The 26,729-nt window shown below is 40.8% G+C and overlaps 1 protein-coding gene across 1 annotated transcript; it reads left to right on the top strand.

Annotated features, from left to right (window-relative positions):
- Positions 1-2,513: 2,513 nt before the first annotated feature.
- On the top strand, positions 2,514-25,635 carry MEX3C (mex-3 RNA binding family member C). The gene is made up of 2 exons (XM_054461075.2): positions 2,514-3,668; positions 22,610-25,635. The coding sequence occupies exons 1-2, from the start codon at positions 2,921-2,923 to the stop codon at positions 23,833-23,835; spliced, it is 1,974 nt and encodes a 657-aa protein (XP_054317050.1). The 5' UTR covers positions 2,514-2,920; the 3' UTR covers positions 23,836-25,635.
- Positions 25,636-26,729: the final 1,094 nt, after the last annotated feature.

Here is a 26,729-nt window from a genome sequence, read left to right as displayed (position 1 = left end):
TTTGGGAATGGTCAACAAGGTAATAGAAGCCTTGGAAATGGATAAAAGTTTAGGTGGAGAGTATACAGTACGCAAAAGCAGACCTGAGATGGATCTTTGATGGATACCATATGTGAGTGATAGGAACACAGAGCCTGCTATGGTGACCAGGGCATGACCATGGAAGTAAGAAAAGCAGAGCTCAAGGAAGGGAAAGGAAGAGGTTGCTTTGAAGAGCAGTCAATAGTGTCAAATCCTGCCATGGAAAGGTTAAGCTGGATAAGGATAAAAAGTGCTCAATGGATTTACTGACAAGGTGAGAATAATTTCAATGAAGCAGCAAGAGCCACAGCTGCATTGCAGTGCTTGGTAAAGAAATGGGCAGTGAGCGCAGACAGCTGATTGGAGAAGCTGATTGAAAGTAAAGAGGGTGGTGACAAGAGGGGGATGTGCTGTCAAGGAGGAGTTTCTGTTAATATGGGAGAGATCTGAGCATGCTTATGTGACAGTTTTGAGCACCTGAAAGAATGATATCAAAGTGTGGAAGGCCTGGAATTCCACGTAGAAGATTTTCTTGCAAGGCAGTGAGCCATTCAAGGCAAGAGAATGACAAGTTCATGGTCCTGAGTAGGAAGAAATATCATGGAGCTGGGTATTACTACTTCCGAGGAACATCCTACCCTAAAAAAACTCGTCCTGCTTTATAAAGAAGTATGTGCTTAGTTCTGGCTTCTGGCTGAGGGTCTCAGCAGAATCTTTCACCATGTTTTTTTTCTGGCAGTCTTTACAGCATTGCATCAAAATTATTGTCTAATTATCTCAATTTTCTTACTAGGACAAACATCTTGTTAAGCTTTGTTTACTCTGCAATTATTCCAACCTTAATATTACAATTGGATAGATTTTTAGTTCAGCAGCCAGCCTGCCATTTGATAAAGGGCAGAGCCAATGCTGTAGGTTTTTTGTCCTATGATCCTTAAAGCAGCTCTTCTTCCTCACCACCCTCCATGTGTCAAACTCCGTCATAAACAACACCATAGGAATAAAAGGGAAACCCTCTTCAGGTGCAAATCAGTGCATGGTGTGACTGAGGGAGACAGAAGTGACTGGGAAGTTTGATATATTAAAATGAAAGAATCCTAGTCATTATATTTAGAGCAAAAGCAAATCTCAAAGTTGCTTCATAAACAAGATTTAATACAAGACGATAAATTTAGACCCAAATAGGAAGGTCTGTGAGCTTCAATATCTCCTGCCTTATTCATAAATCACAACATTGATCAAATATAAATTAATGCATGAATGTATATATTTGTGTACAGGAACTCATGAAAACTCATTTATTATGTGAGAATGAAGTAGAAAGCAATTTTATATTATAAACATCTACATTAAAGCATTTGGCATTTTTATTTTATTTTATTTTATTTTATTTTGAGACAGAGTCTCGATCTGTCACCCAGGCTGGAGTGCAGTGGCGTGATCTCAGCTCACTGCAACCTCCGCTTCCCAGGTTCAAGCGATTCTCCTGCCTCCGCCTCCCGAGTAGTTGGGATTACAGGCGTGCGCCACCACGCCCGGCTAATTTTTGTAGTTTTAGTAGAGACGGGGTTTCACCATGTTGATCAGGCTGGTCTCGAACTCCTGACCTGACCTCGTGATCCGCCCGCCTCAGCCTCCCAAAGTGCTGGCATTACAGGAAGCCACAGCAAGGGGAAGCTCTTGAGCCCCGGGAGGCAGAGGTTGCAGTGAGCCAAGATCGCACCACTGCACTCCAGCCTGGGCGACGGAGCTAGACTCCGTTTAAATAAAAAAAAGCCCCAAAGAGCTAAACTTCAGCACCTCCAGGCTGCTGATGTAACCACCCTGCCGGCAGAGAAGCCGGGCCAGCCGGGCGTGGGAGGGCCCGGCCCCGAGGGAGGAGCATTCCCGAGGGTCCGAGAGGGAAGGCCCGGGAGCCACGCGACTCAGGAAACCGCCCCCTCGAGGGGATAGGAGGATACTGCGTGGCCCCTCCTTCCATGACTCTTCTTAAGGCCCTTCCTCTGAAAGGGGCGATCTCTTCCTCAACCCTAGGAAACAATGCTCTCGAACCTACGCCTGCAGCTCTGCTCCAGGCCGCTCACAGTGCCTTCCCTAAAAGAACTCAGCCACATGGGCTACAGGGATGAAGGACTGGGGGGAAACAAATCCAGGTGTGCGCTTCCACCGCACGCGCCTGCGCCAAAACCCCGCTTGGCCCTTAGTTTCAGCCTCTGCAGCAGCGCCTTCGTCCGCCTCCTTTTTCCCGCCCCCGCCGGGGACGTCACAAAGAGTGACGTGTAAAGTGAACAATCACAGTCCCTCTCAGCGCGTGCCGGGAGGAATGAGAGGGAGGTGGGCGGGGAGAGGACGGAAGGAGTAGGCTTCGGGAACTGGCTGGTCCCGGTCACCCAATCAGAGAGCTCTGGGGAGGGGAGGGGCGGGGCCCGAAGGAGGGTGGGGGGTGGGGCTGGGGAAAGGAGTTGGAAGGCTGCGGGAGGAGAAGGCGGGCTCCCAGAGATTAAAAGCACCCAATCAGAGCGCGCCGGCTTCATTCGGAAAGCGGCGTGGGGCGTCGCCGCCGCCGCCGCGCGCGCCGGGGGCTGGTTAAGGCCATGAAACAAAAGAAACCCTGAGAGGGGAGCCGCTGCCACCTCCACCAGCCCGCCCCGCCGCCGTCCCCACCCACCCACCTAGTTACCTACCTCTGCCTCCTTCCCCTGCCCCTCCACCCCGCCCTCTCCGGTCTCCGGGCGGCCCTGGCGCTCCTCGGCCCGGGTCCCCAGCCCCGCCGCCTCCCCAGAGGAAAGGTGTTTGCGCGCTGAGCAGGGCCCTGGCCCTGTCCGCCATGGGGCTCGCTGCCTGCCGCGCCTGACCCGGCCGCCGCCGCCGCCGCCGCCATTGACAGCGCGCCGCCGCGATGCCCAGCGGCAGCTCCGCGGCCCTGGCCCTGGCGGCGGCCCCGGCCCCCCTGCCGCAGCCGCCCCCGCCGCCGCCGCCGCCGCCTCTGCCGCCGCCCTCGGGCGGCCCGGAGCTCGAGGGGGACGGGCTCCTGCTGAGGGAGCGCTTGGCCGCGCTAGGCCTCGACGACCCTAGCCCGGCGGAGCCCGGCGCCCAGGCGCTTCGGGCCCCAGCAGCGGCGGCGCAGGGCCAGGCCCGGCGGGCGGCGGGACTGTCTCCAGAGGAGCGGGCTCCGCCCGGACGGCCCGGGGCCCCGGAGGCGGCCGAGCTGGAGCTGGAAGAGGACGAGGAGGAGGGGGAGGAAGCGGAGCTGGACGGAGACCTGCTGGAGGAGGAGGAGCTGGAGGAAGCAGAGGAGGAGGACCGGTCGTCGCTGCTGCTGCTGTCGCCGCCCGCGGCCACCGCTTCTCAGACCCAACAGATCCCAGGCGGGTCCCTGGGGTCTGTGCTGCTGCCCGCCGCCAGCTTCGATGCCCGGGAGGCGGCGGCCGCGGCGGCGGCGGCGGGGGTGCTGTACGGAGGGGACGATGCCCAGGGCATGATGGCGGCGATGCTGTCCCACGCCTACGGCCCCGGCGGCTGTGGGGCGGCGGCGGCCGCCCTGAACGGGGAGCAGGCGGCCCTGCTCCGGAGAAAGAGCGTCAACACCACCGAGTGCGTCCCGGTGCCCAGCTCCGAGCACGTCGCCGAGATCGTCGGCCGCCAGGGTGAGTGCAGGGGTGGGGAGGTCCAGCTGGTCATGGCCCCGGGCGTGGGTGGGGAGACGAGAGAAAGGAGCGTGGGACGGAAAAGGCGAACCCGGCGAGGTCCCCAAGTCCACCGCGAAGGGGTCTGGGAGGAGCCGAGGGTCGACCAGATGTGAAGATGGGTCACCTTGCGAAAACCCACGCTTTTCCGCCTGTCTTGCCTGGTAAAAAGTGTGAAGTTTCTCGGGCGACCCAGTCCGGTGGTGTTCACGTTACTTGGGCTGTATTCGTGGAACACCAGGCTGGCGTGGCACCAGAAACCTCACTGAGGTGGTAAAAGGTCGGGCTCGAGGAGTTGTGGGTTCGCTGTTGCGTACGGAAAGCTTCGAGATTGCAAGTTTGCGCCGCCGAGTGTCTTCTAAAAGCGTTCAGCCTTCCTTACAAGAACTTGTTCAGATGGAGAAAAGGACAGAAATGGAGGCCTGTAGACAGAGCTCACTGGGGAGGGAAGGGATGTTCAAATGGTCGGTATCACCGCCATCCCCTGCCCCTCAGCTGTTGAGAAACTTAGCTTTGGAAAAGCAGCCCAACTCACTGCCGCCTATTTTAACTGTATACCTCTCGATACGTTTCACCTCTCGGAAAGACACACCGACACACTGGCTGTCTTTTAAAACTGTTCAGTGTGCAGGATGAAGAAAAAGTGGACACTAAGGTAATTAAGAAACTTCATCGGTTTATACAGTTTTTAGTTAATTCTTCTCTTCACTTGCCAGCACGCCAGTACTGCAGACAGACTCCTCCCACATTGTTGAGACAAAGGACCTATGTCTCAGATTCCAGGAGTAGATTTGTGAAGGCGGGGGAAGGGGATGCTTGGGGTACCTTTGTATCCGACATTTTTAGGGAAGGTCTTAAGTTCTTTATGGTAGCATTTCACCTTTATGAAAGGGACAGATGTTACCTGCTGCCACCGCATGACAATGTGGTTTAGCCTGGTCGATGCATGCCTCTTTACTGTTAGGTTGAGGGCATTGTTGGGGTCAAATAAAGAGAGATGATGGCGCTGCCGCTTAAATGATCTCATCTTTCCCAAGTGGTCTAAAGTACACATAAATAAGAGCTCTGTCGAAATGGTGGTTTCACATATCAGGCTTGGCTTATTTCTTTGCTATCTGTAGGATTTTAATAAAAACTCATCTGAAATCTGGATAAAGGAGATAACTTATTTCAGACTGCCTGATGATTGGCATTTACAGACACTGTTCAAAGCTGGACCTTTCAATTGAAAGGTAGCTTATGCTTGTCGTTCTTCTGGTTAATGAGTTTCAAATACCTGGATTGTTTGGATTTGGCGATACTTAGAGTAATAATCCAGGAGAAAACTTTTATTTACATGGGATAAAATTACAGCATCTCAATTTGGATCAGAATGAGTTGACCATTCATGTAAGAACACTGAGGAATCGCTATGTACCAAGCTTGTATTTTGCCAGGTTTTGAGTTTGTGGTATTGAGTTGAGAATGTGAAGTTAATTCAGTCTTTCTGCCTTTAAGAAGATAACAGTCTAATAAACAGTAGAATGGCACTAACTATAGTGTATTTAGTGTGACAAAGCCTCAGGTAAGAGAACATCTATCGAGAGGGCCTTGGAAAATGGGTAGGAAGGAGTCTAACAAATGGAGATTGAAAAACTGTGGAGGAACAATGTGAGGAGTGGTGTGGAGGACTAACCTCTAGGTATAAGTAGTGTTGTTTTGATACTTGAGGTCTGTAAAGGGGAGTGGTGGAACAGGGGGAAGGCAGGCGTTCACACCAGAATGTGAAAAGCCTGAATGCCATATGAAGATGCCACTTCTCAGGACAAGTTGCTTCCGTGTGCTTATGGTAACAGTCTAGGGTAACAAAGGAAAAAAACATTTACGTGCCAGTTTTACTGAGGGACAAGATAACATTTTATATATTTAGTTTAATACAAACTTTTGTCCTTCATTATAGTAGACACCCCTTAAAGCACTGCTAAATGGCCCTTACTTGTGTATATTGTTAATCTTTATAGAAATCAATTTTTTAAAAGTGAAGTGAATTCCAAGTTTTTATTTTGTACCAGCTATTACATGATAGGAAATGAGATAAAGCCTTAGTTTTTCTTTTGAGGGCTGTGCTTATTTGGTTAATAAGGAAATGTTGAATTTAATTATGTCTTAGATCATGGAGACAAATTGCTGGCTCTTCCATTTAAACCTTGTATTTTCCCAGAGTTGACAATACTGTTAAAAGTATGTCATCATCCTGTATCTTAAAAGCAGAAAATCTGGTCCTTTTGCTGTTTTGAACCATACAACTTGTGGATCGTTGACCCCTTTGCCACCCCCATGTCCCAGCAGCATAGTAATAAAACCTGTAAAGTGTTTGCTCACTCGTATGGAGAACGAAGTGACTTCTAATGTTCACATTCTTTTACAGTATTAATCTGTCCTAAGTGAGTAAAACAGGGCAAATCATTTCATTTTCTTGTTTGCTTTGAAGGAGCTAAACTTTCATCCTTAAGATTAAATTATCCATTTCTGCCATTTTGTGTATTACCTGAAGCCATAATTTTCTGTTTGACATCTCTTAATTGATTTTGGAAATAATTATGTCACAGATGGAGACATTTATGACTTCAGCTCTGAAGCAAAGAGCAGGACAAATGGAATTCTGAGTCACATAGACTAGCAACTCATGTAGATGGCCTCTGAGTTCCAGTGTTTTTCTAAAACACAAACTACCGCTTTTGATACTGATGAAAGTTGGCGGAGTGTTTGACCTCGAATTTATACTCCCCAGTAGCATATGGTCATTTGTAAATGTTAAATTGGCCCTGTTTTTTAAAGCATTGCATCTATTGTGAAACAACAGTACTGTAAAATGAAGCCAGGAACTGAAGAGGCTTGTTGATATAATCAAAGAAGTTTTAGAATATGGACATCAAAAATAAACCTGACAACAGATTTTAAAACCTAATTTTATAAACTTAGAATGTCTCTGTTTTTAAGTATAGTACCTGCAAGACATATTAACGGTGATTAACAGGTCTAATTTTAGTTAGCAGGTTTTGTTCCAATTTGTACAGTCATTTATATCCATTTAGACTAAAAAGTGAATTAAAATAGAACTGTATACCCATTCTTAATACATTATAAATTAATACTAAATGTCATAAATTCAGTTGTTTAGAGACTTGTAACCCAAGATTTTATATTACTATTAGGATAAATGTGTATCTTTCATTAGACTTTAATTAATCGTCTATGTGTGTTCTCTAGCCACATAATCTAGAAAAGTCATCTCTAGCTTCTTTTTATTGTACACCCTGTCCAAAAAAATGTGCATACTCCCAATATCTGGATATTTATGTATGAATAGTAAGTGTGCTTAATATATTACACATTATAAAACATAAAATTCTTTATCAACAATTAATACTTTATACTGTTTCAATTTGTCTTCCCAATTTCTTAGGGTGGAACCACCCTTCAAGCTCTAACACAACTGAAATAAGGTTTATACGTCTGTGACCAGGAAAAAAAGAGAAAGCTTGGTCTTGCTGTAGATAAATTTTCTCTTCAAGGAGAAATACATATTTCATGGGAATAAATAGTTTCAGAATGATGGTACAGCACAGTGTCTTTTTCTTTTACGGGGATGAGGGTGCATTGTTGGTCTTCTCTTTGCTTAGTACTATGTTACGTGCTTCACCAGTGCCGTTTAACCCTGCTAGGTGGTTACTGCCATTTAGAGAGGTAGAAACAGAGGTTCCGAGAGCTAACTTGCTCCAACAGTGGAGTTTGGATTTAGCATAGTTTGACATCAGAAATAAAATTCTTTGTACTCTACATTGCCACTTCAGTATTGAAGCATTCTGCTCTGGAAGGTTAGTATTTTGGATTAACTTGTGCCCTATTCGTAGGATACTGAATTTCTAGTATGCATAATTTAAAATATCACTATCCAAATTAGTTTACTTGATAAAATTTTGGTGTCTGTACTACCCACAAAGCACAGTTTTAATTGTAATGTAGTTCTAATGTGTCTAGCTAAAAATTTACTGTCATTTGTAGTACAGAAAGTTAATTTGCGTATATATATAGACACTAGCTTTAAAAATTAAATATTACAATTTTTCTAGGCTTTAAAATTTAAATTTCATTAATAATGGTTTGTATTAGTTCTGGGACCCTTGAGAAGGGTTCAGTTACTGTAATTGTTTTTGCAAATGGGTGGGGAATCTACTGCCTTTCTTCCTGCCTTATTCAGCTAATGAACTATTCTGATTCACTAGGGAGGAAATGGGAAATGAAGTGGTAATTCAAGGGTGTATTTTGTACCCCTTGGTTACCAACAACCTGAAAATGATCCAGGGAACCAAGTATTTATGTTAGTCTGTTAGAGATTTCTATCTAGAAAATTTTCAAACAATGTTTATGGGTTGGAATTCTAGGTGGTTCTTCACAGTATAAGTTTTTAAGGAAAGGTAGCATTTAGTTATAAGGTAGTGCTTAATATATTGCTGATTTGGTTTTGAATACTTTTGCCTTAAGCTGATTATAAAAATGTTTTAGTATATGTATGTTAATATTGTAGCTTATACGATATGTAAAAATACCTATCGTAGCTACACCAAACTGCCTGTAACAGTCTCTGTTCAGCTGTGGTATATTGGAAAGAGCCAAATCAGAAATAGATATTCCTGTGCCAATAACTCACTGTGTAATCTTGAACAAGTCACTTAAACTCCCTAGGATTCAGATTCCTCTTTTGCACCTGGGCATAATCGTATCTACAATTCCTGTAGAGACTCTGGAAGATAAAGAAATCGACATATATGAAACTGTAAGTGCTAAGCAATTACTTTTGTTAAGGTAAATCTGAAATTAATTTGGAACCACCGTTTAATCATGTCCACCTTTTTTGGCTTTAGCAGATAGTTTCACTCATTATATTCTTCTAATGTAATAGAACTAGAACCAACGGATATCTGAATGCCTTTTAGATACCTGGCACTTCTGTCAAGATGGGCTTGTTATGCTGTGGTTAGCAAAGAACTCTGACACCTGAGTGTTAAAACAACTATGGTTTATTTCTTGTTCATAGGGGCTCTGCTCATTTTAGTCATTCAGGGACACAGGCCAACAGCAGCCACCATCTCCAGTGTTACTGATCTTCTGTTGTGCCAGAAGATGAAAGACTACAGCATAGCACATACTGGTCTTAAAATGTTAGATCCGGAAGTAATGCTTATCACATCTGCTCATATTTCATTAAAGCAAATCATCTGGCCACACCTAACTTCAAATGGCTGAGAAAGTACATGACAACTATGTGCCCACAAGGAGAGCCATGATGACTACCACAGTACTATTTTATAATTCATAGGATTATTATAGAATTCTAAACAATGTCATTCCTGCCATGTAGAATTTGTAACCAAACTCAAGATGAAAAAGTAGATAATGTTCATAAGATACTAAAGGAGTGTATTTGCACTTAAAAATAAAAAAGCTTTTTAAGAAGCTCCAAGTAGATCATGGATAATTATGTTTAAATCTCCATTGATATTCAGGTGATCCTTAAGTGATACGTTTTTTATTAAACTGCATTCTTAATGCTTCCCAAGTAGCTTATATACCATAATTTGTGGGTTTACTGTTAACATTTTCCCCATGCTACCATTAGTTACTACATAGAGACTTATAAAGATTAAATCTGATATTTAAGCCTTGAAAATAATTTTCTAATGCTAGGATTACCAAACCCATATATACTAAATTGAATGTATGCATAGTCTAATACTGTTTGAGTAGTTCAAGTCTTTATTCTATAACTGACTTTGAGAATTTTAAGTTACACTAACTATAGGACCTCTTCCGTGCCAGTGTTTGAGATGTAAGGACAATTCAAGTGTTTGTTGCCCTTGTCCAGTAAGTACGGACTACAATTCATCATTGCATGCAGAGAAGCCTGGTTTGGTCACAAGTAAAGTTCTATCATGGAATAATAAGACTAAGCCTTAAAATAATAAAAGAAAATCCTTTAATGAAAACTGCAGATGTAGTTGAAGGTAAGCATAAATAATGTGGTCTTGAACATGATTGAAGGGGAAGTGGGGAGGGAATGACTTCAAACAACTAGAAAAGATCTCCCAAAATGGTTATCAGTGTAAAAGTATATATTTGCATTTGGGGCTGACCTTTTTATTATTATTTCCCTTCTCTGTGCCTCCCTTTCCCCTTTGCCTTCTCTTCTGCCTTTCTACCAGTGCCATTTAGTATAATGCAGGAAAGGACATTGACCTTGGAGTTAGAAACCTTGTGTTTTGCCACTTGATGCCTGTGGCCTTGGATAAATCACTTAACCTCTCTGAGCCTGTTTTCTCTTCTGGAAAAAACCTACTTCATCTACTTGTTCTTCAGGTTTCTCTCTCCCCTTTCCCTCATTTGTTGTAAGGATCAAGTCTGAGAAGATAGCATTAGTAGAAATTGACAGTACAATTGAAAGTACAGAGATGATAAATTATATATCAGATTAGGTAAATTTTTACTGCTAAATTTCTTTTATACTCTGAACAAATGCTAGTTAAAGCCAAAAAATGTCATTTTAGTAAGTTTTTCCTAGGCTATACCAATAAATTATGTAAATTATATTTTTTAAATTTATCATATGTCTTAAAATTTATTTAAAATCAGAGCTTTGGAAATGTATTTCCTGGCAAAGAACTAAGCAAGTCTGGAAGAGAATCATTTACAAATGAATCTAATTCCATTGTATGGTACCCAAACAGATAATTCTAAAGTTTCTGTTAACATTCTCTAAAGAGTGTGAACATAATTTCAAGCTCCCCAGTTAGGAAAACTTCTGCCTTTCATCTCTAATTTACACCCTTTTCTGGTTTTTTCTTTCAGGTTTACTGAAAGACCAAATAATAAACCTTTTCATTAAATATTTTTTATTGTCTTGTCTAAAATAAGTGAAAAAAGAGAGGTTTTAGATTTAATTTAACTTCTGTTTTTTAAAATACCTTGTACATGCAGGGAATTCTTCTCCACTTATAAAAATACACTAGAAATATTCTTATTGGGATTTAGGAAAATAAGGCAGCTTGAGAGAACATTGGTTTAGGGGTCACTAGTTTATAACTGGACAATTTTAGGCTTCGGTTTTCCTCATATCTAAAATGAGATTTAACTAGGTGGTCTGTCACAGTTCTCATATTCTGATTTTTGTCCAAAGAGAGTCCCTAAAATTATGTAAAAGTAAACCAGATTTCATATTACCAGTTACATAGATTAACTTTGCAAAATCTTCTCAATTTTGCAAAGTTTATAATATGTTTTATCTTTAGGAGTTTGTTTAAATGTTTTTAACTCCCTATAAAAATCAGTTCACTTGTCTTTGAATAACAACAAACTTGTGTCAGGCACTGTGCAAAAACTACATGTATCATCTCATTTACTCCATTCTTAATTCCACCAAACAGATAAACAAGTCTATGGAGGTACAAACAACTTATCCAGGGTGTCTCAAGCTGTTACTGTTTGAGACTTCAACGTGCCTATCTCAGTAAGTGGTAGAACAAGTAGACAAAAATCAGCAAGGATATTGTAGAAGATCTGACTGCTGTCACCAACCAACAGTATAAGGAAAGAAAATAGGTCACTATCTGTACGTGAACATGTATCACTAAATACTTTTAGTGCTTGAAGTTAATACAAGTCAGTGAAGGTAGAACTGAATCTTAGTCATCTTTGCATTCTTAATATTGGCTAAAGTACCTAAAACAAAGTGGACTACCTCCTGTTTATTTTGTTGAACTAAATTTTTTTCTTATAAACTTGCCATTTTATTGTTTATATCATTGTACTTTCCATATTGTTTTAATTGGGGTTTTTTCCCCTCTTGCCTTTATTCCCAGCCTTTTTTTTTTTTTTTTTTTTTTTTTTTTTGAGACAGGGTCTCACTCTGTCGCCCAGGCTGGAGTGCAGTAGAGCAATCTCAGCTCACTGCAACCTCCACCTCCCAGGCTCAAGTGATCCCCAGTAGCTGGGACGGTAAGTGCACACCACCACGCCTGGCTAGTTTTTTGCATTTTTGGTAGAGACGGGGTTTTACTATGTTGCCCGGGCTGGTCTTGAACTTCTGAGCTGAAGCTGAGCTCAAGCAGTCCAGCCGCCTCGGCCTCCCAAAGTGCTGGGATTACAGGCGTAAGTCACCACACCTGGCCAAACAGCTTTTTATGTAAGCACCCAGTCAACCTCAAGTGGTTTGGCACTTTTGTTTGAAGTACAGTAGGTGCTACTTGATTGAAGGCATTAAATGTTTATATGAATACTGATAATGAAACTAAAATCACATAAATGAAGGTGTTTGAAGTATTGTCATAGTAATCCCTAAAGTGAGACAAACAGTATTCTTGAGTTAAAATAGCTACAAGGAGGCCACTTGAACCCTAGAAAGGAAAGCTATTAGTTTTATATTATGCATTTAGGAATACATTGCATTCTTAAATTATTACTTAAAATGTTGAATTAATGTTGTGTACATGAAACATTCTTACTGGGATTTAGCTGATACTTGTCAGTCTTTGAAGATAGAATACTAGAATTGATTAATTGAACTAATGGCAATTCCATATTTACTGTAACACCTTAATACAGTATTTTATGTATTTCTATAAAATGAAAGGAGCTTTTGAATATTCTGTCTAGACTATTCCAAGGGGAAAGGGACCTTATTTTGTATAAAATTATTAATATGACCACCTCATTCATTCTTATATATAATGAAACGTGAGATGATTTAGGGGTTTTTTTGTTTTGTGTTTGTTTTTTGTTTTTTTTTTTGAGACGGAGTTTCACTCTTGTTGCCCAGGCTGGAGTGCAGTGGTGTAATCTCTGCTGACCGCAACCTCCACCTCCCGGGTTTGAGCGATTCTCCTGTCTTAGCCTCCCGAAATGATGTGTTTTTAGGAGAAAATAGTGTGATGAAAGGAGTGTGGACTTAAGACAACTTGGGCTGATCACTTAACTAAATCACAGGCATTGTAGTAAGCATTTTTAATACATTATTTCATTTAATCTTTGCAAAAAAAAATGAAGGAAATATCTTTAATCATAGTTCGCCCTAACGTTGAAACAGCAGGTTCCGAGTCCTGCAGATAGTCAGTTTTTTGCTCCTTATATTGTTTCCCTTGAACTGGACCTTAATGGATTCATACATGATAGCTATAATAATGAGTTGTGCCTATGTTTGTATTATTCTTGAGTTTGTGGAGCCTTTCACACATACAGTTTTATCTTTTCCAAATAGCCATGTTTGTTATTCAGATAACTCAGGGAGGAAAAGGAATACTTAGGAGGGTTTTCCAGATTATGTAAGGAAATACCTGAGCAGAGATAGAAGAGGAACAAGACATGTTTGGGGGATGAAGTCTGGGAGAAGGTAGGTTATGGCCACTTAATGTGCAGAAGGGGTGGGGACTTAATTTCAGGCCAGAGAGGTTTATTTTTCTTGAAGGTAAGAAGAGCTACTCAAGATGTTTAACTCCCCTCTCTCTTTACCCTTCAAAACAAAACCTCTTGGAAAATTTTTGAAGAAAAACCCCAAGGACTGCCAAAAGTGAAAATATACACATAATGCAGTTGTGATGTTTGCTGGTAAGGGTTTGAGCTTTCTTTAGTCACCTTGTATTTGTAGCTAATGTATGAAATGAATGGAAAACATAATGCGTTTAGTTTCTAGAAAACAAGTTCCTTTTTGCAAAATCTACAAGTTTCATAACAGTGGTCATACATAGCCCTAGCCTTGCATTCTGTCCTTCGTTCTCAGCATTTTTCTGTTCATTATTGTGATAGGCTTTGTGGTGAGTCCCCCGTCTTGTCTCTTTTGCATCTTTTATGCACCCACTAGTCTTAACATGCATATCTGATTATGTTACCTTCTATCTCCAGTTTTTTCTACTATATGATAAAGTCGAAATTCCCTTGCCTGACATCAAAGACTTCTGTCTCCCCATCCAGCTTTATCCCTGCCATTCTATCCTCCAGTGACTTGAAGCTCTCACACTGTTGAACCCAGTTGTCTTGACTGTGCCATCCTGTACTCTTGATTCCCTGCTTTTGCACTTGCAGTTCCCTCTGCTCTCCTTCCCATCTGGCAAAACCATTTTCTTTAAGCCTCAGTTCAGATGCCTTTAAAGCTTTCTTTTATTTACTGTAAGTAGTAAAGTCATCTCCTTTTGTATGTACCTACTGCTTTGTAGGTACCTTTAAACCAGTTACTGTATTCAGTGTTGCTTTACTCTTTTCCCTCTAGACTAAGCTTGAGAGCAGAAATGATGCTGGTTCATTTATACCACCTGGAAGTAGCACTAGCATCTTTATAGGGAATTTAACATGTGAATGGGTAAGTTCAGGTATTAGGCTGCACTTTATCTCACAATTGATAAAATGCTCTTAGAGTTCACCCAAGCAGTGATTTTGCTAGGAACGCCTAGGATAAGTGGAAGCCACTTTTATTGTGTATCACGTACCAAACCACTAATCTCCCAACATAAACATAATCTCCTAGTAAAAGTCATTGTAAACACTTGGCTTATATATTTTCTCCCTATTTGATATTTTTATTTTAATATTGTTTATTATAGAGAGGGGGGTCTCACTATGTTGCCCAGGCTGGTCTCGAACTTCTGGCCTCAAGCAATCCTCCCACCTCTGCCTCCCAAAGTGTTGGGATTACAGACATGAGCCACCACACCCAGCCCTTACTTGATTTTTAGATTTATCCCTTCACCTATTCCAATGCCCGTGATTCCCCAAAACTTTCCTTACCCTACCTTATGTCTATTCACTGCCCTGGCCTTTGGGTTACTATTCCTGAATTGGGATTTAAAAGCTAGGTACTTGGAAGAAAAGGAAAATAATTGAAGGAAAGGAGAAAGGTAATGTCATAGGCAGAGTAATCATACCCACCCAAAGAAGTCCGTATCCGAATTCCCCAGGAACTCTGAGTATGTCACCTCATTTGGCAAAAGGGATGTTGCAGGTGTTTATGCAGACGCGATTGAGGGTATGGACCTTGCTTTGGGGAGCTTGAGATCATCTGGATGATCATCTGGGTATAATCACATGAGACCCTAAAAGCAGAAAACCTTTCCCAGTTGGGTCTGAGATCTGAGAAAGAAGGTTTGAAGCAAGAGAAGGACTCAGCCTCCATTGCTCACTCTGAAGATGAAAGGAGTCACAAGCCAGGGAATGTAGGTGGCCTCTAGAAGCTGGGAATGACCCTCAGCTGACAGCCAGCAAGGACACTCAGTCCTTTCACTGCAAGCAATCAAATTCTGCCAACAACCTGCAGGTGCAAGGAACTGGATCCCTCAAGCTTCTTGCAAGGAACATAGCCCTTTCAAACACCTTGACTTTAGCCCTGTTGAGACCCATATCAGATGTCTGACCCACTAAACTGTAAAATAACAAATATATGTAAAAACAATAAATTTATGTCATTAAAGCCACTGTGGTAACTTGTTAAGGCAGCATTAGGAAACTAAAGCAGGTAATGGGCAATTAAAGGACAGAAATATTTTTGGACTTTAACTGAACTATTGGCAATTCCATATTTACTGTAACACCTTAATACAGTATTTTATGTTGAAAGCTGCTTCTTAATTTTTTTTTCTTTTCTTTGAGTCAGGGTCTCACTCTGTTGCCCAGGCTTGAATGCAGTGGCACGATCTTGGCTCTCTGCAGCCTCGACATCCTAGGCTTAGGTGATCCTCCCAACCTCAGCCTCCCAAGTAGCTAGGACCACAGGTGTGCACCACCACGCCCAGATAGTTTTTTATATTTTTTGTAGAGACGGGGTTTTGCCATGTTGCCCAGGCTGGTTTCAAACTCCTGAACTCAAGTGATCCTCCCGCCTCAGCTCCCCAAAGCATTGAGATTACAGGCTTGAGGCATCACGCACAGCCAAAAGCTACTTCTTACAATAATTCCTGAGAGACTTCCAGAATGTCTTTTGGGTATTGAATAAGAATGTAATATACCTAACATTTTAGTCTCTCCTCTCTTGGGGCAGTGACTGTGGAGTTTTTAAGGGCTCTGAGAATCTCTAGTAGCTACTTTTTATTACTTTGTAACAGTTACTGCTAATTTAGCAGCTTACAACAACACAAATTTATTATCTCCATTTCTGTAGGTCAGAAGTCTAGGCATGGTGTGTCTGTTCAGGGTCTCACTGTGTTCAAATCAAGGTATTGGGCAGGACTGCAGTGCTTATCTGCGGCTCATGTCCTCACCCAAGCTTGCTGGTTGTTGATAAAATTCATTTTGAGCGGGGGTGGGAGGTGGGTGTTGCAGGATGATGACCTCCAGCTCCATTTTCCTTCTAGCTCACAGCTCCTAGAAGACATCTGAAGTTCCTTGCCTTGGGGTCACCATAGGCAGTTTACAACATACATTGTTTGCTTTCTTCTTCCAGGTTAGCCAGAGCACATCTCTCTGACTTCTCTTCTGAGTCATGCTAGGAAAAAAAAAATTTTTTTTAAGAGACAGGGTCTCACTCTTGCCCAGGCTGGAGTGCGTTGGTGTGATCATAACCCACTGCAGCCATGACCTCCTGGACACAAGCAATTCTTCACCTTATTAGCCTCCCATGTAGCTAGGACTCCAGGGACACACCACCATACATGGCTAATTTTTTGTTTGTTTGTTTGTTTTGTAGAAACAGAGTCCTGCTATGTTGCTCAGCCTGCTCATGAACTCCTGGCTTCAAGCAGTCCTCTGGCCTCAGCCTCCAAAGTGCTAGGATTACAGGCATGAGCCACCACAATCAGCCAAAACCTCTGCTTTTAAAAAACTTATGATTAGGTCAGGCCCACCCAGATAATCTGGATAATTTTACTATTTTAAGGTGAACTGATTTGGATTGTAATTATATTTGCAAAGTCCCTTCACAGGGGCCACCTAGGTTAGTGTTTGTTTAACTGAAAGTATGTGTGCATACTAGGCCCAGGAATCTTGAGGAGCCATCTTAGGATTCTGCCTATCATACTGTCTACCATAGCTTTTTAAAGGATTTAGTGGTGAATGATGAACAGCTCCATGGACTTTCATTTTCTGCTTAATTGTACACTACTGGTGACCTAAATGTTAACTCAATTCTTTATCACATGGTGCTTTTTCTGTTGGGAAGTGGGAACAAATGATAAGGGTAGGCCATGTGGTCTTTTTGCTACCATCTGAATGAACCGTGGTTTAAAAACAAAAACAAAACTTGAAAAATCTTGCTCTAAGTATCCAAGATATGTTGCTGGTGGCTAGAAAATAAATAATGGGTTTTTAAAAATTCGGTGTTACAAATATGTCTGAGCTCTCTGGCCTCCACAAGCTACTTTAGGTGACCATAGAGCAGAACTATAGTATTACCATTTTCAACTGTATGGAAATTTCATCTGTAAAGTCAGATCTTAAACCCAGGTTTTCTCGATAATGTCACACTCCTACCTTTTCACTATCACTGTACTGGTTCTTAGTTGTAAGTACATCATTTCACATGTGTTATGGAACTAGAAAGTGGCCTTAAAGGTGATGTTGTCTAGTGGTTTTAAACTTTTCTGACAGGAAAAAGAACATTTTATATTGCAGCCCATTATATATTTCACTGAAACATTTGGAACATACTGAGTTCTTTTTTTAAATGCTGACTGCACCTACTGAATTGATACTGCAGCCGATGGTTTGAAAAACACTGAAGTTTACCTTCGTTTTAATTTCTTTTCTTTCAACCTGTCTCCCAGCAGCAGAGGACCTCGCCGTCTTAATTTCTAAGGCTAGGAAAAGCTCTGTTTATTTACCCTGGAGAAGCAAGGCAGAATCATTTGCTGTATCAGGGAGTGAGAGGACTAGAGTTCTAGCTGCAGCTAAAGGGTTTTAAGGTGAAACATAGCCCCAGCAACAGTGATGTAGGAAAGGAAAATGGGTTGCTACACCAGTGAGGTAAGTTGGAGACTCTTTTTTTAGGGAATTTACTTCCAAATCAAGATAAAATTAGTTCTTGACCTCTAAACAGTCTAGTCTAGACTTCTGCCCATTGATTACCTTGAATATAACTTGCCATATGTGGATTTTTATCTGTAGCTATAAGAAGTGTAGTCCTCACATTTTTAAATTTCAAAACTTTGTTCAACTTTGAGGCTACGAAATCATGTACCCTGCTGTTTGTACAGTAGTCCCCCCTTATCCAACAGGGATGCCTTCCCAAGACCTTAAGTGGATGCTTGAAACCGCAGAGTACCAAACCCTATATATACGTACTATGTTTTTTCCTATATGTACATACCTGTGATAACATTTGATTTATAAACAAGACAGAGTAAGAGATTAACAATAATAAAATAGAACACTTATAACAATATACTGTAACAGAAGTTGGTGAACGTGGTCTTACTCACTCTCAAATATCTTTTTATACTGTACTATACCCACCTGCATTTGGACTATGGTTGACTGAAAGGAGCTGAAATGATAGAAAGTGAAACTGCAGATAAGGGAGGGGGGCTACTGTAATTTAATATCAGTAATACCAAAAGTCTAATCAATATGCTAAGACTAGTAAAGTGTATCATTTCTGTATATTTAATTTGTTTTTTCTTTTCTAACTTAATCATATTTCTTTGAAAAAGTAACGTGTATGTATGACTCAAAATTTATTAAAAAAATAAATAAATAAGAATATACAGTGAAAACTGCCTCCCTCCTTCCCTGTCCCCCTAGGTCAACCAGTTTTATGAGTGTATAGCATTCCATTATATAGCTGTACCAGCCTCATGCTAATTCAAACAATAATTATAAAATACAGAAGTTATTTTGCACTTGTGCACATCTACAGGATCATTTCTACAAGAAGATTGTAGAAGCGTAAGAATATATGGGCTTATAACTGATAGCTCTTAGAGGGCAGTTTATACTCTCAGACAACTAAATATGAGAGTTCTTTTCCCCACTCTTAACTAGCATTGTTATAAGGTTTTTGTTATTTGACAATCTTATAGGTAGAAAATAATAGGTCAGTTCCCATGAAAATGGGAATTTCCATCTTCAGAGCCATTTGTATATTTACTTTGATGTTAGCTGTTTCTTTCACCCTTTTATTGGGTTTTTGTTGTTTTGATTTGTAGGGGAGAGGTGTGTGTGCATGCGTGTGTGTGTGTGTGTAAGAAAGTGAGAAATTAGCCATTTCTAATAATGTTATAAATATTTTAGGTTTTTTTACTTTGTTTTTGGTGACTTGTGCCATGTAGCAACTTAAAAAATACAGGCTAATATATCATAATATGGCTTCTGAATTTTCTGTCACTCTGAGATTATAAATTCTATTATTTTTAAAAATATCTTTGAGTTTTCAAATAAAAACTCAATTTAAAGTCCTCAAAAAAGCTAATACCTTCATCACCTGCAAAATTACAAAACAAGATTGTTTTTTCTCCTTTAGTTTGTGTCACCTTTTAAAAACTATTCGAGTAGTCCCCAGCATTAGAATGTATTTGTAGTTGAGAAATCATGTTGTTTGGAACTCAGAATATGTGTTCCTATAGAAACAATGTTATGATTGGTGAGCTTCCCTATAATCCCTAATCTGAGTTTAGGATACTATAATCAAAAGATTTAGGGAAGTGAAGAAATAGTTTCCTCTATCTTTATTGGCAGTGGCTTAAACAGGGTTGGCAGCCGGGCACAATGGCTCACGCCTGTAATCCCAGCACTTTGGGAGGCCAACGCGGGCGGATCACCTGAGGTCTGGAGTTTGAGACCAGCCTGGCCAACATGGTGAAAACCCGTCTCTACTAAAAATATATTTTAAAAATTACCCGGTGTGGTGGTGGGTGCCTGTAATCCCAGCTACTCGGGAGGCTGAGGCAGGAGAATTGCTTGAACCCAGGAGACAGAAGTTGCAGTGAGCTGATATGGTGCCACTGCACTCCAGCCTGGGCGACAGAGTGAGACTCCATCTCAAAAAACAACAACAACAACAAAAAACCAGGGTTGGGTTTGCTTTGCTGTCTTCCTTTTACTTTTTTCCCTGATCTGCAAAACCTAATAAACACATGACCCTTTTGGGTGAGACCAGGCCTGTCTTTCTCCCCCGTCTCGAGTGGCCCATGCTCAAACCATTTGTCTTCTCTGTACCCAATGAACCATGCATTAAACACCTGTTTATTAATACCAGCCATAGGCTAGATAGTGTTCTGTGGACCCTCAAGCATATTTCCTCAGTTAATAGTACACCTGTTAGGTATTTAATAGAAAATATTCTACTAAGGGTATGACTGACAGTTGCTTATAGTATCAGAAGTATTTGATTAAGGGATTTTTACATAGTTTTCTTTTTTTCTCTTATTTCTGTTTTCCTTTTTTTTCTTTTATTTATTTTCAGTTTTCTAATGGTCAATATTAGTAAGGGATGAAAGGGACCAACCCTAGACCCTTAGACTAATTCTCCCTTTGTCCTTAATGCAATTTGCCCAGTGTTTTTCTGCAGAATATTGTCTGTCTCTTGTTAGGAATGTAATTGTGGCTGACTGCCTTCCTGCCACCTTGTCAAGTTGTAGCCCACTGTGAACTTACATATCCAAATAATAACCCCCCTGAGTATAGAGTATGACCAGTTCTGTGTTTATACACCCCTTTCAGAATTTCTTAAGCATCAATAGAAAGTGATCTCAATTCTGCACACCAAACCGCACCTGCTGCGCTGAATGAGGGAATCTCCTGGGCATTTAGCCTGTATAAATGATAAGTAGATGTGGAAGTTTCATTGTACTCTCTGGTCTTCTAACTGATTTTCTGTTGTAGAACAAAAGCGCATACAGGCTGAACACTTCTAATCTGAAAATCTGAAATCCTAAATGCTCAAAAAGCCTCTGATTTTGTTTTAGAGCTCCAAAATCTGAGGCTTTTTGAGCACCAGCATAATGCTCAAAGAAAATACTCACTGGAGCATTTCGGATTTTCAGATTAGGGATGCTCAACTGGCGGGTGTGATGCAAATACTCCAAAATCTCAAACATTCCTGGTCTCGTGTGTTTTTGGATAGGGGATAACTCAACCTGTGTAGTCAACACCTAGTGGCTTGGGAATGCTTTGGAAGGGCAAACAAACTAGTTCCACTTTGTGCAAAAAAGTGATCAGGTCATGTGCTTTATTAGAAAGCATCGGCCAGGTGCGGTGGCTCACGCCTGTAATCCAGCACTTTGGGAGGCTGAGGCAGGCGGATTACGAGGTCAGGAGTTCAAGACCAGCCTGACCAGCGTGGTGAAACCCCATCTCTACTAAAAATACAAAAAATTATCTGGGTGTGGTGGTGCACGCCTGTAGTCCCAGCTACTCGGGTGGCTGGGGCAGGAGAATCGCTGGAACCCGGGAGGTGGAGGTTGCGGTCAGCTGAGATCGCATCACTGCACTCCAGCCTGGATGACAGAGCAAGACTCTGTCTCAAAAAAAAAGCATCATCTGACTAAAGTGATATAGGAATATTAATTTATTGAGGACAAGAAGGGAACATTTAAGAAAAAGACATGCTCAGATTGTGACACTTCAGTAGCACCTAGCTTCTTTTTTTGTTTGTTTGTTTGTTTGTTTGAGATGGAGTTTCACTCTTGTTGCCCAGGCTGGAGTGCAGTGGGACAATCTCGGCTCACTGCAACCTCTGTCCCCCGGGTTCAAGCAATTCTTCTGCCTCCGCCTCCCAAGGAGCTGGGATTACAGGTGTGCACCACCACGCCCAGCTAATTTTTGTGTATTTAGTAAAGGCGGGGTTTTACCATGTTCACCATGTTGGTCAGCCTGGTCTTGAACTCCTGACCTCAGGTTATCCACCTGCCTCAGCCTCCCAAAGTGCTGGATTACAGCACCTAGCTTCTTTATTTTGACAAACTAAGAATAGTATGATATATTCATGAGAACACATCTATCCTGGCAAGCTCAAGTTAGGGTCTTTGAAAAGTATAACCCCAGAGTTTTATTCCTTGGTTGTGTACTTGAGATTTTAAGTTACAGTTTGAAGCCCTCTAATCTTAACATAGTTGGCACTAGTAATCTGTGATTACTCAAAAAAAAAAAAAAAAAAAAAGTTGGTTAAAGTGGAGAATTATGTAAAGTTATACATATGTGTCTCAGATGTTTTATTTTAACATAAATATACTTAGGATTTGGGGTCCTGGCCTTTTATTTGAAATTGTATCTGTCAATCAGAGCAGTCCTTGAATAAAACCACACCCAGCACCCACATTCCATACAATCTGCAGTATGTTTCTTTTAAATGGAGCAGGATTTTACAATGATTACAAAATCATTCTATATTACTTTTTCTTTAATCCCAGCCCTTTACAACTGTCTCACCTATTCATAATTCAATAGTAGCTTTTTTCTTTAAGATACTCATCTTTTTTGCATTCATGTTTCACTAGTTTATGCAGTAATTTAGATAATTTAGTTACTAGCGTGAGTACACCTACCGCAAACAACATGGGAATAAACAAAACTGAATCATAGCAGACCTAGAATTTAACTGGTGGGAGCAGAAGTGAGATGACCTACTAGCCATGAGCACGGTGTTTTTGTCATCAGTTGAGTTTTACAGAGGAAAGAGTAATGTTAAGTTAAAGTGATAAGATAATCAGGTGGAAGTCAGTTTAAGAACTTCTGTCAGATAATTGCGAAAATTGAGGTTCTTGGACTAGCAAAAAGACCACATGTTTTAAGTCAAACTAGGTTTACTTCTGGCTTTGCCACTTCCTAGCTATGTGAAAAACTCTAAAACTTACCCATAACCAGATATTTAGCTTAAAAGGTGCATTCTGTGATTTGCCTTTATATATATCATTGAAGTAGATGTTGATTCTTATGAAATGTTTTCTTTCTAACAGGTTGTAAAATTAAAGCACTGAGAGCCAAGACAAACACGTATATCAAGACTCCTGTTCGTGGTGAAGAGCCCATTTTTGTTGTCACTGGAAGGAAAGAAGATGTTGCCATGGCCAAAAGAGAGATCCTCTCAGCTGCAGAGCACTTCTCCATGATTCGTGCATCTCGAAACAAAAATGGGCCTGCCCTGGGAGGATTATCATGTAGTCCTAATCTGCCCGGTCAAACCACTGTCCAAGTCAGGGTCCCTTATCGTGTGGTAGGATTAGTGGTTGGACCCAAAGGAGCAACTATTAAAAGAATTCAGCAGCAGACCCACACCTACATAGTAACTCCAAGCAGAGATAAGGAACCTGTCTTTGAAGTGACAGGGATGCCTGAAAATGTTGACCGAGCACGGGAAGAAATAGAAATGCATATTGCCATGCGTACAGGAAACTATATAGAGCTCAATGAAGAGAATGATTTCCATTACAATGGTACCGATGTAAGCTTTGAAGGTGGCACTCTTGGCTCTGCATGGCTCTCCTCCAATCCTGTTCCTCCTAGCCGCGCAAGAATGATATCCAATTATCGAAATGATAGTTCCAGTTCTCTAGGAAGTGGCTCCACAGATTCCTACTTCGGAAGCAATAGGCTGGCTGACTTTAGTCCAACAAGCCCATTTAGCACAGGAAACTTCTGGTTTGGAGACACACTACCATCTGTAGGCTCAGAAGACCTAGCAGTTGACTCTCCTGCCTTTGACTCTTTACCAACATCTGCTCAAACTATCTGGACTCCATTTGAACCAGTTAACCCACTCTCTGGCTTTGGGAGTGATCCTTCTGGTAACATGAAGACTCAGCGCAGAGGAAGTCAGCCATCTACTCCTCGTCTGTCTCCTACATTTCCTGAGAGCATAGAACACCCACTTGCTCGGAGGGTTAGGAGCGACCCACCTAGTACAGGCAACCATGTTGGCCTTCCAATATATATCCCTGCTTTTTCTAATGGTACCAATAGTTACTCCTCTTCCAATGGTGGCTCCACCTCTAGCTCACCTCCAGAATCAAGACGAAAGCACGATTGTGTGATTTGCTTTGAGAATGAGGTTATTGCTGCCCTAGTTCCATGTGGCCACAACCTCTTCTGCATGGAATGTGCCAACAAGATCTGTGAAAAGAGAACGCCATCATGTCCAGTTTGCCAGACAGCTGTTACTCAGGCAATTCAAATTCACTCTTAACTATATATATATACATAAATACTATATCTCTATATGGACTCGTAAAGGCATGGGTATAATGGTACCCCCCAGTAAACTTCCTAATGATTTCTTATGACTGTTATCAGGCTTTATTGGGATTAGGCTAAAGTTGTTAGTAAACTTATAAAAGGCTGCTATGGTAACACTAAACCTAAGTGGTCTCTTGTCTATTAGTTTGGTTTGAATTATTAGTACTATCCTGTAGACCCAGAGACATAGCTTATATAAGAATTGCTAAAGCTGAAGTTCAACTTGGCTGAGTGAAGATAATCATAGGTTGTGTGAGCCTATGAGAAAAGTGTATACGTCTAAGATTTCAAAACAATGGGTCCCAAAGCCTAACCACTTTAAGAGTTTATGGAGGGTACTTGGCATTACAGACGATTCATACACTTCCAGTGCTGCCTTCTTTACACTGCCAGTTTTGACAAAACAGGTTTGTTTGTTTTTTATTTTACAACAACATATGCCTAATTCTGCAGGATTGCAAGTAACTTTTTAATGCATTGTGATTACTTATTGGTAATAATAGGGCTGATGGCAGTTTACTAGATCACTGGTTATAATTTGGGACAAAAACTGCTACATCGACTTTCATCTCGCCCAGAGTGCTCAAGGCTGGTATGATCAGTGGATCAGGAATGCAGTTGTGAATTCCTGCCCATTGCCTCTCTTGGTGAATGTGGAAATGGCCACCTGGGTTTTCCCATATCAGGAAGGGCTTTGGGATGGCACCTATATTGGCTGATAATTGAGGATGCAAACATTCCATTCATTAGTGTGATCGAGCTGTTAATTTTTAGACTATAGATCAAAATGTGAAACATTTTATGTTCAATCCATATTTGTCTTGCACATTATAAATATATTTTTATTTTTTAGTAATTTAGGGGAGGGAGGAGGGAGAAAGGGATAATGATGCCCTTGGCATAATTCACAAAAGCAGCTGTGACAACCTCCAATCAGTTTACTTCATTTCAGAACTATTTCCAATCACAAGGAAAGATTTATTTAAAATACACTCGTACATTTCACCTGTGGATGTCTATAACTTCATCCTCAGTATGTTCCCAAATCTGTGCTGGCATTGAAAGGACAAAACATTATACTGGTGGGTTTTTCTACTAATTATTTTTTGAAGCATTATTTTCCCAACACAAAAGAGCTTTTTTCTCGGTATAATGAAAATTGAAATCCTATGTGTATTCAATAGTAAATAGACAAATTTTATTTTTTATTTCCACTTGAAGAGTTACATTTCGTATAAAAGTTTACAAATAACGGTTTTTATTTTGATTTTTTCAGTATAAAAAAAGTTGCCTTGATGGCATATTATGATGTAATGCTAATTGCTTGTAGGATAGTAAATGGTCAGTATTGAAACCTAATCTCTAGCTGCCGTCTTGTAGATATGAACGAATGTTCACCAAGCATGTATTTTGTATTTTGTTGCATTGTACACTGCAACTAATAAGCCAAGGAATCGACATATATTAGGTGCGTGTACTGTTTCTAAAAACCACAAACTAAGAATGATAAATTATCAATATAGTTTAGTATTTGCTAATTTTACTACACTCTTTTGTTATGTATATGTAGGGAAGTCATAGGGATTATAAATTCAATTTGAGTAAAATTTAAAACCATATATTTTATGATAAAGGGCCTTTAACTTAAGATGGCCAAAGCACTGATATTATATATTTGCTGTAAAGAGAATTATAAGAGTTTTATTTTTCTGATATTAAAAGTTACTTAATAAAGACTTGTTTCCATTAACTTGAATGTATTCTCCTTGGTGTTTTTCATATAATCATCAGTTTATACTAGAAGATTAGTTAACAGAATTGAAAATTTTCTTTTATAGACTCCCTATTCCCCAACCAGCTATCTGTGCTCACTCTTGTAGTTATTTTGTGTGTGTGTGCTCTTAGTTTTGAATGTGTCACTTATGTTCCTGTCCAAGTTTAGTTTTTTCTTTAAATGAGTGTTACATTACAGTAAACTGGAAATGTGGCTAGTTGTAGATTTAGCTGCATATTTGTGTAGTTGACCACAAACCACTACTGATCTAATTGTAAATAGTAAATGACTTTTTTTATACATTGTTACTTGAAATTCTGAATTCAACTTAAATTCTACTTGGTTTGCATCCTTTGTTTATGGATTTTTGTCTTTTTATCACCAAATCTGTAAAACAAGTTCTTTTCTAATACAAAAGCACCAGTTTACCTTTCAGTAAAAACTACCTTCTGAAAAGTTGACAAAAATATTTCTCCATTTATGAAATTGATTTGATACAGATTGGAGTAAATCATTGACTTTTTTTTTAAAAGCGAGAATAAAGAGATTTCTAAGAAAGATCATTTTAAAGAAACAAACTCTATTTTTTTTTTTTTTTTTTTTGAGATGGAGTCTCGTTCTGTCACCTGGCCTGGAGTGCAGTAGCTCGATCTCGGCTCACTGCGGCCTCTGCCCCTCAGGTTCAAATCAGCCTCCCGAGTAGCTGGGATTACAAGTACACGCCACCACGCCCAACTAATAATTTTTGTATTTACAGTAGAGACAGGGTTTCACCATGTTGGCCAGGCTGGTCTCGAATTCCTCATCTTAAGTGATCCGCCCACCTTGGCCTCCCAAAGTGCTGGGATTAACAGGTGTGAGCCACTGTGCCCTGCCTCTATTTATTCGTGATACTTAGAGGTATCACATATCCATACCAAGGCTTCATTGTGGGTTTTGGACAAATTCTTAGGCTGTGGTAGACTTGCAAACATAGATTCAGTGATGGGCAACATCATCGTTCTAGAATTGTTGGGCAGAATTACTTTGTCAACTTTAGGATTAGCCTCCAGAAGTAGTAGTCTAATTAT

The sequence above is a fragment of the Pongo pygmaeus genome, chromosome 17 (assembly GCF_028885625.2).
Source record: "Pongo pygmaeus isolate AG05252 chromosome 17, NHGRI_mPonPyg2-v2.0_pri, whole genome shotgun sequence".
Classification (NCBI taxonomy): domain Eukaryota; kingdom Metazoa; phylum Chordata; class Mammalia; order Primates; family Hominidae; genus Pongo; species Pongo pygmaeus.
The sequence above is the reverse complement of the archived record's forward strand: the minus strand, read 5'-3'. Positions and strand labels throughout refer to the sequence as shown.

Coding starts and splice junctions, on each gene's coding strand:
- MEX3C (XM_054461075.2), top strand. CDS start 2,921: ATGCCCAGCGGCAGCTCCGCGGCCCTGGCCCTGGCGGCGGCCCCGGCC. Junction 3,669..22,609: donor CGAGATCGTCGGCCGCCAGG/GTGAGTGCAGGG, acceptor TCTTTCTAACAG/GTTGTAAAATTAAAGCACTG.